This window comes from Tenrec ecaudatus, chromosome 1 (assembly GCF_050624435.1).
Source record: "Tenrec ecaudatus isolate mTenEca1 chromosome 1, mTenEca1.hap1, whole genome shotgun sequence".
NCBI classification, from domain to species: domain Eukaryota; kingdom Metazoa; phylum Chordata; class Mammalia; order Afrosoricida; family Tenrecidae; genus Tenrec; species Tenrec ecaudatus.
The window spans coordinates 72,235,838-72,255,358 of NC_134530.1; the positions used below are offsets into that span (position 1 = coordinate 72,235,838).

The 19,521-nt window shown below is 40.5% G+C and overlaps 1 protein-coding gene across 4 annotated transcripts in view; it reads right to left on the bottom strand.

The window, feature by feature from the left end:
• STIL (STIL centriolar assembly protein) overlaps positions 1 to 19,521 on the bottom strand; it is a 64,133-nt gene that overhangs the window by 16,605 nt on the left and 28,007 nt on the right. For all 4 annotated transcript variants that reach the window (XM_075555798.1, XM_075555788.1, XM_075555793.1 and 1 more), the window contains 4 exons: positions 16,485 to 16,599; positions 13,102 to 14,055; positions 5,939 to 6,092; positions 765 to 990 (listed from right to left, as the gene is read on the bottom strand). In XM_075555798.1, the coding sequence (XP_075411913.1) occupies positions 765 to 990; positions 5,939 to 6,092; positions 13,102 to 14,055; positions 16,485 to 16,599 (1,449 nt within the window). The remainder of the gene's footprint in view (positions 1 to 764; positions 991 to 5,938; positions 6,093 to 13,101; positions 14,056 to 16,484; positions 16,600 to 19,521) is intronic.

Below are 19,521 nucleotides of genomic sequence, written 5' to 3' on the forward strand. Positions count from 1 at the left end.
GGCTTTGTTGCTTCTGAGCTAGATGGCCGCTTATTTATCTTCAAGTCTTTAAGACCCCAGATGCTATTTCTTTTGATAGCCGGGCACCATCAGCTTTCTTCACCACATTTGCTTGTTCACCCGCTTTGGCTTCAGTGGTTGTGTCGGGAGGGTGAGCATCATAGAATGCCAATTTAATAGGAGAAAGTATTCATGCATTGAGAGAGTCCTTGAGTAGAGAGGCCCAAGGTAATGGACAATTTTAAAATTAAAAATTTCAAAAACGAGAACATAGCTTAATAAATTGTCATATACTCACAATCTATTTCAGCAACTACCAACTGACAGCCAATCTTGTTTCAAATATACCCCTAGTCACTTAATCTCATCTCTCATTTGAAACTAATTCCTAACAACTACCGTTTTGTATAAAAATATTCAAGGTTTAGCTCTCAAAACAGAGATCTTTTATATGTAATTGTAGTATTAGGAACTTTTAAAATTGTAAAATGTGGGGCCTCATGTCCCTTTGGGCGAAATGAGTCAGCACCTCCAGGGTGAGGCGCGCATTATGTGTGTTCTTCAGATATTCCCAATCCAGCCAGCCATCTCCGAGGGAGTCCAGAAGGCTCAAAATTGAGAGTTACGTAGGCACTCTACCAGGCAAACACACCAATGAAAATTTCTTAAAGAAGATAAAAAGTTTAAGTTAAAAACCCAAAAGTTTTAGAGTTTAAAACAAACAAAAAGAACAAAGATAAAATATTGAATGAAAGAGTCCTTACTTGGATACAGAAAGTGGCTGATTGAATTCTTCCACAATGATGTTGCTCTCTTCAAAACTGGGGATGTCAACTGCTTTTAATGAAGATGCACTGCCTGGAAGACTTGGGCCTTCATTATTAATATTAACAGAAAAGTTCATGTCCTCGCTGGAAATTTTGGTGTCATCTTTCAGCTGAGATCCAGGCTCTTGCTGATCACCTGCTGCATTCCAAAACAAGCTAGCACCTGGGGGTTAAATAATTGAACAGATTTTGAAACAAACATTCAACTATTAAAATTAATTATCTGACAACTATAAGTAAGACTGGCTATGTCATTTTAGTGCAGTTATCTAGAACAGTTTACAGCTAGTATTTCCTCAGAAGTGCAACCAAGCGGTAGGTGACGGGTAGAGAGATAGAGAAGCTACAGAAGTGAACGGTTCTACTGTAGTGGTTTTCAACCTGTGAGTCACGACCCCTTTGGGGGTAGAACGACCCTTTCACAGTGATTCCCCAGTTCACAACAGTAGCAAATTCACAGTTATGAAGTGACAATGAAAATAATTTTATGGGTGGAGGGTCACCATAACATGAACTGTATTAAAGGGTCACGGCATTAGGAAGGTTGAGAACCGCTGCTGTACACAGTCACACCCCAGCCTCTTGGAAAGGACGGGCTTTCAAATGATTTTTTTTGCAAACGATCTTTTCCATATTAAAATTCCAAATACAATTTGGGCTGGGAAAGAGTGTTGAATACTATTCTGAATACCAGGAGAAAACATATAAAATACAAATGCTCTGACTCTGATTTGATCCCTAAATACAATTCTTATGACACTACATTTGGGGTGCATCAGACTTGTGAAATATCAGCAGGTATTTAGCATGCCCGGTGGTTTTAAAAACAATAAAAAATTAAGAATCCTGAAAATCTGAATTCTTTCACATTTTATCATTTAACAACCATAAAATTTGGGAAACATTATATTACAACCAAAAGTTTCCCAAATATTATGAATCACTATCACAATATTTGGAGAACTATGTGCATGTATTATTTGCTTACTATTTTTCTTTAAATTAATTCACTTAATTTTTACTTGCCATTATCATCAAAGAAATAAAACCGGTAAAATCTTAGATTTGAAGAAACTATATTTTTCCAATACTAAATGTAACTTTTCCCCCTGAAATACATACAATATTCATCTTTATAACACCCAAAAGCATCTTTTTACCCTCCGTATATAAAGATCACACTTTAAGGAAATGTTTATATACACAGTAGTTTAAAATGGTTGCAAAGATGCTAATCCAAGTACTTGATGGTCATTTTAGATGCATTTACAAAAACAAAATAAATAAATGACTTTTTATTTTTGCATGCATTAAACCTTTTAGTTTTAGTTTAAACAATAAAAAATAGTCTTGTAAGCCTGTCTTTAAGTCCTGCTGCTCTTCCTGAACACATACAATACATATCTTTAGAAGTACATTGTAGAATATACTATATTTCTAAAGACATCTGCTTCAACAGACTTTTAAAAAATTATCAATCATTTTATTGGGGGGCTGTGTTGGACAGGGTTCTCTAGAGAGACAAATCAGATTGCTAGTAATTATATATAAATATATTTATATAGATATATAATACAAGAAATGAACCGTTAAATTATATACAGATAGATAATTTAAGAAATTAACAGTTAAATTATAAAGCAGTGAGCAGTCCTTTAAGGCTTGAGAGCCGCCAGTTGCCAGTCCCCTTCTGTAGAGAGAGCTGGGCTATATATATCCAGGCAGGAAACAGCAAGGCAGGTCCCCAACTGTGCCCCATCAACTGTCAGTCCCCAGCTCCAGAGCTGAACATTCCAATTGTGTGGGCTTAAAGGTACCTCAACTTACAGCGACACAGTCCACAGGCTAGGCATCCCACAGGTAGTGTACCCCTTTAAACTGAGGCACAGAACAAACAAGGCGAGGCTCACTGAGCCATTTATCCCTCTGCCCTTCAGTTAATCCTACTTGTGTTTATCAGCCAGGCTGGCACAATAAACTATCGCAGGGGCTCTTATAAATCTTATAACAATTCATCATTCAATTGTATTAAGCACACTTGTACATATGTTGCCACCAACATTTTCAAAACATTTTCTTTCTACTTGAGCCATTGGTATCAGCTCCTCTTTTCCCACCCATCCCCTCCCCACCTTGTGAATCCTTGATCAATTATATATTGTTGTCATATAAATAACTCTGGTGAAGATTTAAACCATGTTTGAAAACTAGTTTCACTTAATTTTCAGAAAAGCAGTTCAAAGACACAAATGACTTAATTCAATTCTTTTCTTGGGCATCTACTCTCTATCAGGCATTATGGCAGCACTGAGATCCATTGGGAAGCCTGTGTCCCAGGTTTCCGAAAGCTCATTCTAGTAGCAGATATAGATGATAAGCAACTTTAATACAAGAAAACCCGAATTTAATAAGTAAATTGACACTTTTGGGTCTGTTTACTTAGCTCACAATACCCACATCGCTTTCACTGGTGCCCTTACACCCATCCGCCCAACTTTCCCTTGGGAGCGACCTCCTGCAGCCCACGGACCAGGGCCTCCAGCAGCTATTTCGAAGCTGTAGACACACCCCCTCCACTGTACTACTGAGCCAGGAATTAAAGCCTAATGCAAACTAGGCCGCTCAGGTTCTAGAATTTGTAACTGGCACAAGGACTGAGGGACAGTACACTGGTTACCTAAGCCTGTCACTGTGTAACATACAAACTTCAGTGCTCTGGGTCAAGAGAAGCAGCGAAAGCAAGGTTGCAGAGAGCTTTGATTACAGAAAAGAGCCATGGAGTTGCAAGAAATCCCAGTGCTGGCCCAGTTTCTTGTTCTTGTACATTTTCTGATGTCCACACCTTCATTTTAGGCCTTGTCTTTATTCAAACATCTCCGCACACTTCCAGCAAATTCTGCTTCCTTGTTAAAGTTAGTGCACGGTAGTTTATGTTACTTGCAGCCAAAGGCTCTTAACAATACTATTAGAATATGCTGTATGGGCGTATGTGTGGTTGAAGCTAATATTACACTCCTTACTTTACCTAGTTTATATAATGCATGAGTGAGTTTAGAAAGAGTATGAAATCTGCAATTTTTTATTCTCCTGCCTCAAATCTTCACACAAAGTCTAAGTCATCACCTGCACTCCACTCCCTATCTCCTGACATTGAGCAGCTCCAGCCTCTTGTCCAAAAGTAACTCAGCCTCAACAGGAATTTATACTCAACTCAGAACTCTAACTTGCCTAATTTTGTTTAAAGTTACTAGTATTTTGCCTATTATGCAGGTTTAGAGCCCAGAATAACTTTTTATCTTTAATTTACTTCACCTTATATTTTTATGAACATTTGCAAAAATCAGGAAACCAACATTAGTAATTATTAACAACAAAACTATAGACTCCTTCCCACCCCCAACCTTCCTCCCCACCACCGGATTTTCTACTAAGGTCCATTTTCTGCTCCGGGACACCTGGAATGGGACATTTGGCTGGCATAACTTTCAAATCCGCCCTCAATTAGCAAATCCAATGATTAGCTCTTCCTCGCATCTTACGCTACTCTGTTCATTCGTACTACCCCCACGCCGCGTTCTAGCCAAAGAGCCACTCAGCTAGACCAGAGTCGGACTGGCCGCTCTAGGCCACCAGCTGTCCCCTGGAAGAAAGAAGTGTCATGGACTTTCATAACGACAGCAGTCTTGGAAAGCGCTTGGGTAGTTGTACTCTGCCTTCTAGGGCTGCTATCAGTTGGAATGGACTTAACAACGGTTGTAACTTGGGTTATGGTCTAGACACCGAGCTAGATGTTGCAGACATAAAGATATTCCTGAAGATTCATTGTCTAGTGGTAAGCAAACACGTCATTGCCATCATTAATGGAATGGTTTGACCTTGCTTTGTGGACAATGTTAATAAAGGCGCTCCGAGACATCGTGCGGAGGAGTTTATGTTATGATGCCAGACTGCCTGAGTTCCATTCTAGAATCTGATGGTCACTACCTGCGTAACTTTGGCCAAGCAATTTCACCTATGTCACCAGTTCCTCATCTATTAAAGGTTAACAATTAAACCTACTTCTTAAAACGGTTCCACAGATTAAATCAATCACACACTAAGCACTTAGAAGAGGCAAGGCACCTGGTAAATGCTTGGTAAGTGTTGGCTGTTATTACTAGGTCAGCAGTTCGAAACTACTAGCTGCTCCAAAGGAGAAAGATGGGGCGCTACACTCGCGTAGAGGGCGCCACTCTCAGAAACCCACAGGGGCATTCTACCCTGTCCAATAGGATTGCTCTGAGTCGGCCTCAAGTCAATGGCAGTGAGTTTGGTTTTGGTTTGGTTACTGCTTTATTCAGTTTCCCTTTAGCATGCTTCAGATTATCAGTCAAAGTAAGGAATTCACAGAGCCTTGTGATTTTCCTCAGAACCCATACTTTCCCTACCCACCATGCTCTTCCTGGTCTACTCCACCCACTAAAACCATATATAATTTTCAAAGCCCGGCACACATGAAACCTCTCCTGATCCCTCAAACTAGAGATAAGTTAACTAACTAGGAGTTGGAAGCAAAAGCAACCAATATATCGAATGATATGGTTTCACATCTGTGTGCAGGTATTGTTTTAATTCATAAAGAGAAAATTCTCACAGAGGCTTAAACAAGTTACTCTGAACGACTTGGTTTTGATTCGATTTTTTACTGTACACCAATTTCAATGTAAAAATTTAAAGACAGATACGAAAACAGCATTTTCAAAACAAGTCCTTAAAAATTTAGAAATTACCAGCTGATACCAAGGGCTCAGGTAGAAAGCAAATGTTTTGAGTATGATGATGGCAAGAAATGTGCTTGACACAATGGATACATGTATGGATTGTGATAAGAGTTATACGAGCCCCCAATAAAATGATTTTTAAAAAAAGGAGTTGGTTGAAGATAAAGATAAAATATGGCACAATGTAAGGAAGCTATAAAATAGGCCAAGAAATACAGGAGTTATTAATAATTATTAAGTGCCTGCCTCCAGTTGATGTATTGGTGCCAATAAATGACAGGGTACCAGAGAGTTGGTTAGCATATCAATCTAATAAACTTTTATAAAGACGGAAAAAAATTGAGCAATTACCTGTGCTCACGGCAACGCTCACACCGTTACTCACGGGCAGGCCAGGCGAGTGTGGTGCCATGGAAGCCAACTCCAGCTGCCCCGCACTGTCTTCAGCAGGGGCCGTCGTGGGGGTGCAAGGCGGCAGGGGCTGTGCTTCCAACAAACGCTGAATCTGCATCATTTACAGACATACTGTAAGTCGACAGTGGCGGTATCAACAAACCTGGCAGCAGAGCTCAATTAGTAACTGAAGTTTCCCAACTGTAAATAACTGGCTTTGAACTCTATTTTCTCCTATCTCCATACAGCTTACCATGCAACATCTTCAATGCAGAGCACCACTGTCAGTAGTCATTAGAAAGCACTCTATGTTAGGGATAAACTTACAAGTGAAAACATAAAGGCTAGTGGCTCACAAATTGCCACTCAAGTAGAAAACCTGCCTGAGCAGGTACCATTTCAAACCAGTGTTTAATTTCTATTTCACTTACAAATCAAAGCAAGACCACAGATATACTCTGACTCTATGCACCACATACAGTACATTTCACACAGATCGATCTTACAAAGCTTTTTCAGAATTGCCCATGCCTAGGCTCACAAAAACTGGCAACAATATTCATGCCAATAGATAATAGTCAGTGAGTGTTTCCTGCTTGTGAGACACAGCCCTAGAGCTTCTATGCATGATTTTTGAAACAAATGCAGGAAGGAGCTACTACAATGTATCTAACAGCTAAGATAACGTGGTTAGTTGTATGTTAGGTGCGCCATCCAGCCTGTTCTGACCCACAGCGACCCTGTGCACAACAGAAGGAACCCTGCCTGGTCCTCACAACTGCTTCTATGCTGGGCTCATGGTGCAGCCACTGTGTCAATCCAACTCCCGGAGGGCCTTCCTCAACTTCATAGATGATTGAAAAATAAGTAGCAAATGGAGGTTCAAACACAGAAGGCCTCTCCCTTTCTTTAAAATGGAGATGTAGTATAAACACACACACACACACACACACACACACACACACACACACACACACACACACCCTTCAGGGAGACGAACAACAGAAACCATTGGAGAAGGGAGACAGTGGTCAGTGTAAAATATGAAAATAATAATAATAATTTATAATTTATTAAGGGGTAGTAAGGGTCGGGGAAGAGGGACAAAAACAAGAGCTGATACGAAGGGCTCAAATAAAAAGTAAATGTTTAGAAAATAATGATGGCATCATATGTACAAATATTCTTGCCACAATTGATGGTTGGATTGTTATAAGAGTTGTACTAAAAAATTTTTCTAAAGTTGTACTAAGGGGGAAAAATTGAGATGTAGTTCACACATCATAAAATTCACTCCTCTTAACATGTACCCCTTTAAAATAGTTTTTAGTACTGTTACAAAGATGCATAACCATTACCACTAATTCAAAATATTTTAATTTCTCTAAAACGTCCATACCCATTAGTAATTTCCCATTTTTCCTACTTCCAACAATCATGAACCGAATTTCTGTCTCTATTGTGAAGAAGCTCTGGTGGCACAGTGGCTCAGTGCTCAGCAGCTGACCCACAGACTGGTGGGTCTTCACAGAAGAAAGCTGTGACAGTCGACTTCCACGACAAAGACCTCCTTGGAAACTCCATGAGGTAGCTGTACTCTGTCCTAAAATTGCTATGAGCCCAAATCAACTTGGCAGCACACAACAACCTGCCCAAAGTTGGAGAAGATGCAGAAAAATGGGTTTAATGGTCTAGCCTTTCTGGTGGCCATGTTTATTCATTCAGTTAACCAAATATGGACTGAGCTATTATTACACGCCAAGCACCATTCTGGGTCGCTATGAGGCAGACGCGACTCAACAGCACCTACCAACATTCAAGGTGCTAAGAATCCAGAGCAGAGTAGAAGCTCCCTCCACACAGCTCACTCTCTACTGTAAACACACCACACCAAAACACAGGTCACCACGGTTAGAAGATAAGAAGCTATTAGAAGAATCAGGAGAAGCAGCTCCCTACACAGTGACCTGATGGCATGCAAATCTAACGCGGGAACAGACATCTCGGCATGTTTGTAGGAGGAATTCATACCACTGTGTAGCCAGGGTGTGGTGACCTTGGAAAGATCACCAAGGGGTATTTTATTTTACTCAATTGAAATAGAAAACCATTGGGGATGGGTGGGTGTGAGAGCGAGAAAAGAAAGAAAACCAAGTAAGGATGGCACACGTGCAGCTGGGACTCGAGCTTGGCAAAGACGGCTGTACTTTCATCTCGAGGAAACCTGGGGGCAACACTGCAGGCGGCAGGGGTGGGTAAGAGAAGACAGCTGACTGAATCTGGGTGGTGGAGGAAGTGCTGAAAGAAAGTGGGTAGGTGCAGGATTCCTCCAGAAAGTAGCCTGGGAGCTTTGACTCTATGAAATGTGGTAACACGAAATGAAATAATAATGATAAAGAAAATAATACTTATGTGCACTAATTAAATTCCAGGCACTATTCTAAGCTCACAAAATCCTTAGAACCCATATTCATTTATGTATATGTGCGCATGCACACGTAGGAGTGAATGAAGGCCATTGAGGGTTATCTAGTCAATTCTGACACACAGCACCTCATACGACAGGGGAAACAGCCCCACAGGATTTCCTAGGCTGCAATCTTTACAGCAGCCCAATGTCAGCTCTTTTTTCGCCCACAGAGCAGGCAGTGAGTTTGAACCGCTGACCTTTTGGTTAGCATACAAGCACTTCAACATTGTGCCAACAGGGTTCCTAGAAGATATCTATTATATAGACAGCAAATCTACACACCTTATTTTATAAATAGGCAGACTAAAAGTCAATGAGGTGAGTTAATCTGCCCAAGATCACATAATGCAAGTTATCCAGAAACTGGACTAGAACCCAAAGAGCCTGATGCCAAAAAAAAAACAAACAAAGAGCCTGATGCCAGAGCCCAGGCCTTTGAGCGCAATATCAAAATGAAACTTGGAATATTAGGGCAAGAACAAGTCTCAGGATGTTTCAATGTTCAAGATGTCAGTGCCCTTTGACACATTACAATTTGTTTCTAAGGATCTGCTACACAGCAGGAGAAAGATGCCGCATTCTACTCCTCTAGAGGTAGAGTCTCGAAGCCCCAGGGGCAGTTCTACCCTGGGCTACAGGGCTGCTCCGTGTTGAAACTGACTCCACGACAGTGCGTTTGATTTTGAGAGTGCTACACAGATATTTGCACCTGTGAGGGTGGATGCAAGTATAAGAACAGTCAGATCAGAAGAGTGGGTGAAGGGAGACACCAGCATGTAAGACATGAAAAAATAACAATAATTTATAAATCATCAAGGGTTCATGAGGGTAGAGGGTGCAGGAGGGAGGAGAAAAATGAGAAGCTAACACCAAGAGATAGAAAATGTTTTGAAAATGATGATGGCAACAAATGTGCCAATGTGCTTGATGGATGTATGGACTGTGGTAAGTGTTGTACAAGCACCCAATAAAAAGATTTAAAAACCCCAAAGTCATTGCTGCATTGTTTGCAATCCCAGAAACTTCAAGTGATTGTAATAACCAATAGGAAAAACTCAAAAACTTTAAAAATTGTTATATATCATCATATTGAATGCAGTTCAGGAGACAATTCTATATGTATTTATTTAGAAAGATGTCTAAGACATAAATATATGAGATGGCTTCAAAAGCTTGTGGAAAAATGGAATGAAAAGATAGTGGATTTTCCGGGGGGGGAGGGGGACGACACTTGATCAAGGGCAATGTAGTCGAGAGGAACTACTGAATCCCGAATGAAGGCTAAACATGGTAGTGGGACAAGAGGAAAGTCAAAGGAAATAGAGGAAATAACTAGGAGACAAAGGACATTTATAGAGGTCTAAATACAGGCATGTACATATGTAAATACATTTATATATAACGATAGGAAAACAGATCGATGTATATATATTTGTTAAGTAGTAAGGCAGTACATGGACACTGGGCCTCCACTCAAGTACTACCTCAATGCAAGAACACTTTATTCTATTAACCTGGCATCCTGGGATGCTCACCTTCCCTGACACGAACGCTGATGACAATGGTGCATAAGCAAATGTGGCGAAGAAAGCTGGTGGTGCCCAGCTCAAATGATATAGTGTCTGGGGTTTTAAAGGCTTAAAGATAAACAAGCAGCCATCTAGCTCAGAAGCAACAAAGCCCACATGGAAGAAGCACACCAGCCTGTGTTATCATGAGGTGTCGATGGGATCAGGTATCAGGCATCAAAGACCCAGAATAAAAATCATACCAATGTGAATGAGGGGGTATGAGAAGTGAAGACCCAAAGCCCATCTGTAGGCAATTGGACATCCCTTTACAGAAGGGTCACAAGTTAGAGTTGAGTCAGTTAGGGTGCAGTATAGCACCGTTGAAACATACAACTTTCCTATAGTTCTTTAATGCTTCCTCCCTCCACACTGTCATGACCCAAATTCTATCTTACAAATCCGGCTATATCAGAGCATGTACACTGGTACAGACAAGCGCTGGAAACACAGGGAATCCAGGACAGATAAATCCCTCAGGACTAATAATGAGAGTAGTGATACCAGGAGAGTAAGGGAAAGGTGGGGGGAGAAAGAGGGTACAGATCACAATGATCTACATATAACCCTGTCCCAGGGGGATGGACAACAGAAAAGTGGGTGAAGGGAGACAGTGGTTGGTGTAAGACATGAAAAAAAAATTATAAATTATCAAGGGATCATGGGGGAGGGAGTGAATGAGCTGATACCAAGAACATATTTTAAAAATGATGGCAACAGATGTACAGACACAATGGATGGATGTATAGATTATAAGAACTGTAAGAGCCCCAATAAAATTATTTTTTTTAAATGAGTGGATTTTTCTACAAACTTTTTGAAGCTCCTTCACATACCTATTTTTTTAATAAAAAGCAAGTAATAGAACAGTATGATTATAATTTCATTTTTAATTGACTCTTAAGGTTCTGGAAGTATGGCAGGGAAGTATAGATCATGAACTTATTTGTTACATGTGTATAGACCATATTAATCTCTGAAGAGGGGAAAAAAACCTGCTTCCTTTTGCGCCAGTTCCATTTATTCTACAAGGAATAAAGAAAATGGTATCTTAAAAAATGTTTACATGTGAGAAACATACTATATATGATTACCATAGAAGCATTTTGTACATTAACTTTTATTTTCAGAGCATAGTGCTTTAGATAATTAAACTATACAAATCACAAGTAACAGATTTCTAAGTAGCTTAAATGATCTTTCTATCCTCTATCAGTCTATATTTGAACAGAGAATTCTTCTCAATGTAAAAAAAAATTAGTGACAATAAAAATGTTCATAATAAAGATTCAGCTTATATTTTACCATTACAAAGAATTTAGCTAGATTATACAGTGAAGCTAAATTCGTCTTAGGAATTCATATCTGAAGCATTTTATGCAGAATTTGAAAATGTCAGACTTTTAAAATTTGCAAATTACGAAGAATTTTTTTAATTTTAGAAAGCAAAGATTGTTTTTAAAACCATAAATATGTATATATGTCCATCACATGTACATTTATAGTCATAGAACCCTGGGGAAAGCATATGAAAGACTACATTCCAGTGTGTTCACAATGCTATTGAGGGAAAGGCAAAGTAGTTGAATTGGTTAGGCAGACGGAGGAAAGGTATTAATTAGTAAGGAAGGAAAAAACAAGAGACACAATACCTATATAGAGAAATTCTGTGTTAGGACATACACAAACAATGACGACACCAAAAACAAACAAAAACCCCACGAAACCACCCAAGATCACTGTAGTAAACCCCCTAAAGAAAGAAAATATCCAGAGCAAAATGAGTCTGGGCATTCTAGAGCTAGTCCCTATTGCACTGGCTAAGACTAGGATGCATATATACTACAGAACTGACTGACCAAATCATAACAAACCTATGTACAGACTTTATATTTAGTTGCACATAAAGGCCTAGTAAATTAGAGATGTCAACTAGGGACAAAAATACTAGAATTATATTTACTGGTCTCTCTAGTTCTGATTTTCTACAATCCTATTCTATATTCTAATATAATTACAGAAGAGTTCTAGTTATTTTTTTAAAGCCTTATTATATAATCCACAAAGACAATGTTCTATATCCTGCTTTGGTGAGCTGCAGTGAGGTTTTAAACACTCATGAGCAGCCACCTAAGGTTCATCTATTGATGGCTTGCTATCTGAAGTAAAGAAGAATGAAGAAAACGCATGGAAACAATGCAATGGACTAAAAGACCGTGCGAAACATCAGCCTCCTCAACCCTGAGATCGAAAGATGTATGCATGCACAGTGACCACGAGCAACTGATTTGATAACATTAGATCATAGAAGGTCCTGAAGAGAGTGGAAGACAAATATGGAACAAAACTAAAAATGATGAAAAAGATCACGCTTATAACCTCCTCCCTGGGGGAAGGACAACAGAAAAGTGGGTGAAGGGAGATGTCAGATAGTGTAAGATATGACAAAATAATAATTTATTAAATTACCAAGGTTCATGAGGGAAGGGAGAGTGGGGAGGGAGGGGGTAAAAGTGAGGAGCTGATGCCAGGGGCTTAAGTGGAGAGCAAATGTTTTGAGAATGATGAGGGCAACGAATGTACAAATGTGCTTGCCACAATTGATGTATGCATGGATTGTGATAAGAGTTGTGTGAGTCCCCAATAAAATGATTTATTAAAAAAAAAAAAAGACCAGGCTTACTTGTGGAATAGAGCCTGAGGGGACCCCTGGGGGTATGGTCCTCAGTCATCCTTCCGGTCTGAAATGGAACTCAATTTTCAGCCAAACAACAGACAGGTCTGTCATATAAAGGGAACAGTAGCACGAGGGAGGTATGTACACCTTGGAATATTCAACCAGTTGAGATAAAAAAGGCAGCAATAACCAAGGGCAAAGTTCAAAAGGTTATGAAAGGAGGAGGAATGGAAACAGAAAACGGGGCAATACGTTTGGGGATGACCCGAATGAGATGAAACAGCATGTATGAATTGTTGAATGGAAAACCGATTTTCTCTGTAAACCTTCATACTGAAGCTAGAAAAAGCAAGGGCCATGTTACACTAAGAATCTAGCACCATAACTAAGAATGTTCCAAGCAAACCTGTGCCTGAAGTAGTTTCAGCTGTCTGTCTTGTTCTGTGAGGAATCGATAAGCATCTGGAGAGAGTCCCATCATCCCATTATCTGCTCCAGTTGTGGGAGTGTGCAGGCACGCTGCACATGGCTGTGGGTTACAAGAGTCTCCATGTGAAGGCAGTCTGGCCACAGGTGATGGTTCCGTGGTGCTGTGGGGAGAACCACCCCCCATGCCTCCCTGGCATCGCATGGCTGTCGGACTGCTTGAAGAATAACATGCAGTATGATACAGAGCTGGATATCCACTTGGATGAAACACTGAATGCTTTTGAAGGGTCTCACATTGGAGGTCTTGAACAGATCCCACTGAATTCATCCCTCCTTGCCAAGAAGGTATGGGGTTATACTGAACGTGGCCATGACGTTGGCAACAACTGCAGACATGTGTGGGGTAATAAGATGGGGTGGGAGCAGCAGCTATCTGAAGCTCCATTGGTCTTGAAGTGTGAGGTGAAAAAACAAAATTGTGTGGGTGAGTCTGGTGGGCAAAAGAAGGCTGCAAGGAATCAAGTGTGGAGGATCGTACAGGATACTCTTCTCTTGGGACATTTTCAGCAGGAAGTACTTGACGCTTTTCAGATGTCTCAGGAGACAGTCCATTAAGAGAAGATACTTTAACACTGTTCCCGATGTGGGTGCTCCACATTGGGTGTCTAACTTTGCAAGGCCTCAGTGGAGCAGTGCCTTGGTCTAACCGATTTGGTAGCTCTTTCATGGCTGGTTCTCCAGCCTCAGCAGCTGGGCTGTGCTGGTCCTCATAAAGCTGGGAATGCATTGGCTGCAAGTGTTCAGAATGATCAGCCAGCAAAGCATTTTCCTTATTCGTCATTTCCAGTGGGTTATGCTGAGCACTTGATTCTATAAAGTTGCCATCCAACACAAGCGAAAGTTCGGGAACCGATGGTTGGATCTTGGACAACTAATGGGAAATAGGAAAAAAAATCACTTTCTTCAGACCAACATGCCCCAAACGATATACAACTATTTATTAAAAAGCACACAACTGTATATTTATTTAAACACCACAATATTATCTGGGCATTTCTATGAGCTAACCATGAGGATTACAATTCTAAGCTAAACACAGTCCTTGACCCCAAAGAATCCAACCAAGCATTTCTCAATCTTACTTAATAATGGCCTTCCTTTTACAGGCATACTGATTGATTACTCAGATCACCAGCCAAAACACAGACAGCGCCTTTACACTCCAGGCTTTCTGCCCCCTGCAAATACCCAACCAGACGGTTTCAACCCATCTAGTAGCAGAGTGGTTTTTTGCACTTTAAATAACAAAGAGCTTCCAAAAAAATATTCTCCACCAAAGGAAACTATTCACTATCATTCCTTCTATTGTCAGCAGCTAAAGATGTGGAAGAAAGCAGAAAAGAATTTAAAAAAACTAGCTGTGGTGAATTTGGTTACAATTTGATATTATTTTCCCACTCTTTTCCTGCCTAGGCCTTCAATTCCTGGTACTCTACCGAAGATAGCCAACAGTCACAAACCCACTGATGGGTAGCAATCAAACATTCTGATAGAGGTTGTTGGCAATGAAACCTTCGGAAGCGTGCACAATGTTTTCAGAATCTGGTTCTACTGAGGTGAATGGCATGGTATGGGGTCTTGTATTCATAGTCTGTAATTCCTGTGAACTGACTGACTGGGACTACGTCAAGGTGAGATGTTTATGGCCTCTAGAGGAACTGAACAGCGTGCTCAAGTGTAAATAAGGCATGTAACAAACACCCTTAGGGTTGTTGTTAGTACCATCAAGTTAGTTCCATCTCTCAGGAGACCATATGCAAAAGAGAACAAAACCCTGCTGGTCCTGCAGCACCCTCATCATTGTTGGGATGTTTGAGCCCATGGGTACAAGCACTGTGTCAATCTATCTAGTATTCTTGGGGTAGAAACATACACATTATGTGTATGGAACCCTAGCATGGGGATTGGTCAGTTTTGCAATCCCCCCAGACTTAAATGAGCCATCTCAGAAGTAAAAAGGGGACCTCACTATCATCAAGACATGAGCCAGTAGTAGCTGACGTTATCCTTGGATCCTGAGATGTCTACATTGAACCTCCTCAATTCAAGAGACAGAGAGCTGTGAGACTACACGCAGCCAAAGGCATAGAGAAGCAGTGGCAGACAAGTGGTGGTAGCAGAACCAAGTGCGTGTGACAGAGTGGTGCGCTTCCTGGCCCACAGAGCAAGAAAGCTGGGTATGTTTGGGCAGGAAACCTGGTGGCAGAGGAGGCTGCCTCCAGGCACTGCCACCCCACAGAGCTAGAACGGAGTGCTTTCAGAGCAAGTTTTACAAATGGAGTGGGCATTTTAATTGGAAAAACAATATTTACAGGTCAGAAAGTTGAGGGGCCATGGGATTAAGATGCTAAGAACGGAAAGACCTTTGTTACACTTGCTCAAGCAGGCCATGACGCCAATGGCCTCACTTCTGATCCTGAATTGTAACTAGTTATTTCCCTAATAAACCCCCCAATTATGAATATGGGCTATGAGTTCTGTGTAACCACTGCAATGAATTTTCAAACTCAGCAGAAAAGTAGCACATGCCACAGACAATCGGTGTCTGAACTGGTAAAGAAAGCTACAGCTGGAAGCCAGTCTGCCCTTGACCCTATGGAAAGCAGCCTTGAGCTGCTGGTTTTGATTCCCCTTCCCCATACAACGTCACAGGTCAGAGGCTGGCCCACACTACTTTTACAATGGTAGTAAAAGCTAATGCCAAACTCTAATAATAGTGCAATATGTTGAATAGGTGTAGCATAAGGTTTAAAAGCACTAAATTGTGAAAGCAGACCTCCTGAATGAGAACCCTAGCTCACCCACACAGCATCCTGGCTCTGTGATCCTGGGCAGGCAACTTAACCAATGTGCCTGTTTTGCTTGGTAGTAATAATTGTATGTACTTCTAAGATGTGTGTGTATCTGTATACCTAAATATATAAGCATACATAAAGACAAACAGATACATCCATATATGTAGTTAGATACAGATACATAGACATATCTTAGAACAAGGTATTTGGGGAGACAGTGGTGAAGTACTTAGCGGCTAAATGAAAGATTGGTGGTTTGAACCCATGAGCCCACTAGATGGGGGAAATGTAATTGTCTGCTGCTGCAAAATTGAAGCCTTGGAACCCCTAGAGGGCAGTTTTATTCTGTCCTATGAGTCACAGTGAGTTGGAATTAACTCGTGGGCACACACCACCACCTTAGAATAGTTAAATAAATTCTAGATAGTATTATTTAGTGCGTTTAACATGAAGTGGTCTTTAGGTTTCTAACCACACGTTAAGTTTGTTACAAGATCAGACATACCTTCTGACTCACTGGATGAGGACTGGGAATTGGTCTTGGAGAAAAATCTTCATCTTCCACGCCAGAGTCATGGTCATTTATTAACATTTTCCCTGGAGGCAACTTCTGAGAAGACCTAAGGAGTGGGAAACCAAAAACCTCTTCAGCAACCTGGTCATTTAAAAAATGAACAAAGTGCTCTAACAAGCCACATTAGTGTTTGGATCCTTGAATTCAGTATCTGATAGCACCAATTTTCCCCACTGAACCAATTTTAGTTAACCAGAAAAAGTGGCCAGACTCATGCTAATTATCCTGTACCTGATCACGGTGGGTTTAGCCCAGCATTGTATTTTCTCAAGTTTTCATTTGAATTAGATCATTAGTTTTACCGTCGACAATTCATTTGTTTCAACTCATCCACTGAAACCTCCTCAATAACGTACCATCACTTATTCTGCTTTCTCCCCGTTTCCAACTTCCATTCCTCCTGCTTTCCAATCCCTCTTAACTTTGTCTTAGGGCAAATGCTACCCTTTGACTTTAACTGGCTGTGTATTTATTCTATCAGAGGGGGGAGTTCAGTTCCAGACCTGAATGAAGGGTGGCTTAGGGCCATAGTGCCAGGAGGCCCACTTGTCTCTATCTGACCTATAAGCCTGGCCTCTTAAAAAAAACAGTATTCTTAATACCACAATAAGTTTGAGGAATTAGAAATATGCAAGGTAGTACTCAGTGTCAACAAATTTATAATCTGATGCTACAAATCGATATACTATTTCATTAAAAAGGAAAATTAAATAAAGACTTATAATTTCCTATGGACTTCTATCTATAGTCAGGACATCCTTTGGGACATGCAGGTTACCTCTTCCCAATTAGTCAATTGTAATCATTGTATAATGCGTGGCAAGCCCCCAGCAAACCACAGAAGAGTTGTGTCAGTATTGAGTTTTGAGAACTGAAGTTGAAAAAGAAAGCTGAAAGACTGCGACCCTAACTAAATAAAGTCTCGATAAGGATGAGTTAGGAAGAGAAAGATGAGCCAGAAGTAGTGCAGAGTGGAGACATTACTGGAATCTGAGAAATCCTCCCTAGAAGGGAGAGCAACAGAAACCCCCACATAGATTTGGCTTCAGACTCTGGTACTCTGGAGAAGCAGAGAAGCTCAGCATGCTTTACTGAGCCAAGTTATCGCCTTTAAGTAATCAGAATAGGTACATGATGTGTTTGAGCAGACAAGTCTGTACAAGCCCACAAAACCCCCTCTCTTCCTAAACCCAAGAAAGACATGGAAATATACAATGATGGCCCACGCGCCTCAGTATGTATGGACATGAGACAAAGAAGCAGCGACCAGCATAGAATAAAGGAACCTGCCCAGAACATCTGTCAGAGAACAGGGGCAATGAAACGCTCATGCGACGGCAGCACGACGGATGAGTCACACCACACATCACCAGCCGTGAAACCCCGCAGTCCCAACTACATGCAGTCCCACAGCAAAGGAAACGAGGAGACACTGAACTGAAACTTACCTAGGACCTAGCAAAATGAACAGGGGCCCCAAATGGAAAATATAGCTCATTTACTAGGGAAAAAAATTAGATTACTTCTATATTTGTGTTTGTGGCATGGGATTAAAAATGCTGTATCTTTATTTATACCTCAACCATTTCCACAAAAGACCTAAGACAACTTGTGGTAAGTACATACACACACACACACCACAGTTAATATAAAAAATTGAGAATGAATTCATTAGTTGTATAAAGTTGCTGCTTCTGAGTAAAAAAATCCATTTCTGTGAGTTTTTAATCACCGAAGGCAAAAAAAAAAAAAAGGGGGGGGAGGACCCCCTATGTTCCATAACTATTTTACCAGTTCTTTAGGTGATGCAAACAGCTTACTAAACTCTAAAATGAGAGACACCTTTAACGCTTCAGTCACTTGAAAACTGTAAAAAAACTGCAAAAAAAGGAGAAAGAAAACACAAAAACCCATAATTTGCCCACTCGTTCAAGGCTTATATTTTTGCAAAAATGTTTAGATTTTCCCATTTTCTAGTACCACCCTGCCTATGTCACAAAGAACTGCTACGATGTTGTAGTTGATTTATTTCACCAAAACTTCTTTTTCTCAGCTGCACAGAATATGACCTTCTGTGTAAGCATCCATCTATGTGCTGGTGATGCTCCTATCACTCTCTAGTCCACAACTCTGAGCTCTAACCTCAGACATCACCTTGTTATGCCTCACAGGAAACACACACACACACACACACACACACACACACACACTTCCAAACTCTACTAAAATTCTTTCTATCACTCAACAGTACCACTTCATATCTTAGCATAAAACATCTTTCAAATAATCTGGTTGCTTCTTGTACTGCCTATTATTATTTTTCATAATTAGCACTTTGTAAACTGTACTTGATTAACTCACTTACCAACCAATCTATGATTAGACTGTATGTTTCTTATTACATTTGTAGCCTTTAGCGCAATGCAATGGCATACTATACCAAGTGACAATAAGTATTTGTTAAATGACCTGCCGCTTCAGGTCATTTATTGTGAGTCTGCTACCACATCCCTTCTTTTAAGGCATAGCAAACCACATGCAGTCATTTGAACATAACAGATTGTTTCAGTGTTCTCATCAAGCAATTATTTGGAGGAGCCCCAGGGGCTCCAAGGTCAGCAGTTCAAAACCACCAGCTGCTCCTCAGGAGAAAGATGAGGCATTCTACTCCCGTAAAGAGTTACAATCTGTCCTACAGGGTCACTCAGAGGCAGAAATGATGCACTGGCAGTGAGGTTGATTCCTCCTGAAGCATTTACTTGCTCTTTTCTCTATGCCTAGAATGAGCCACACTCTTCTATTCATTTAGGGAAAAAACAAAACAAAAAAATACTGCTTTGCACCTCTTTGAGATGATGCTTTAACTATGGCATCACTTTCCCTATAAAAATTTCTCTCCAATAAATAACTCTGTGTATACAGGAAGGCATACATCTAATTCACTCAAAAATTTTATCTGAATGCAAAC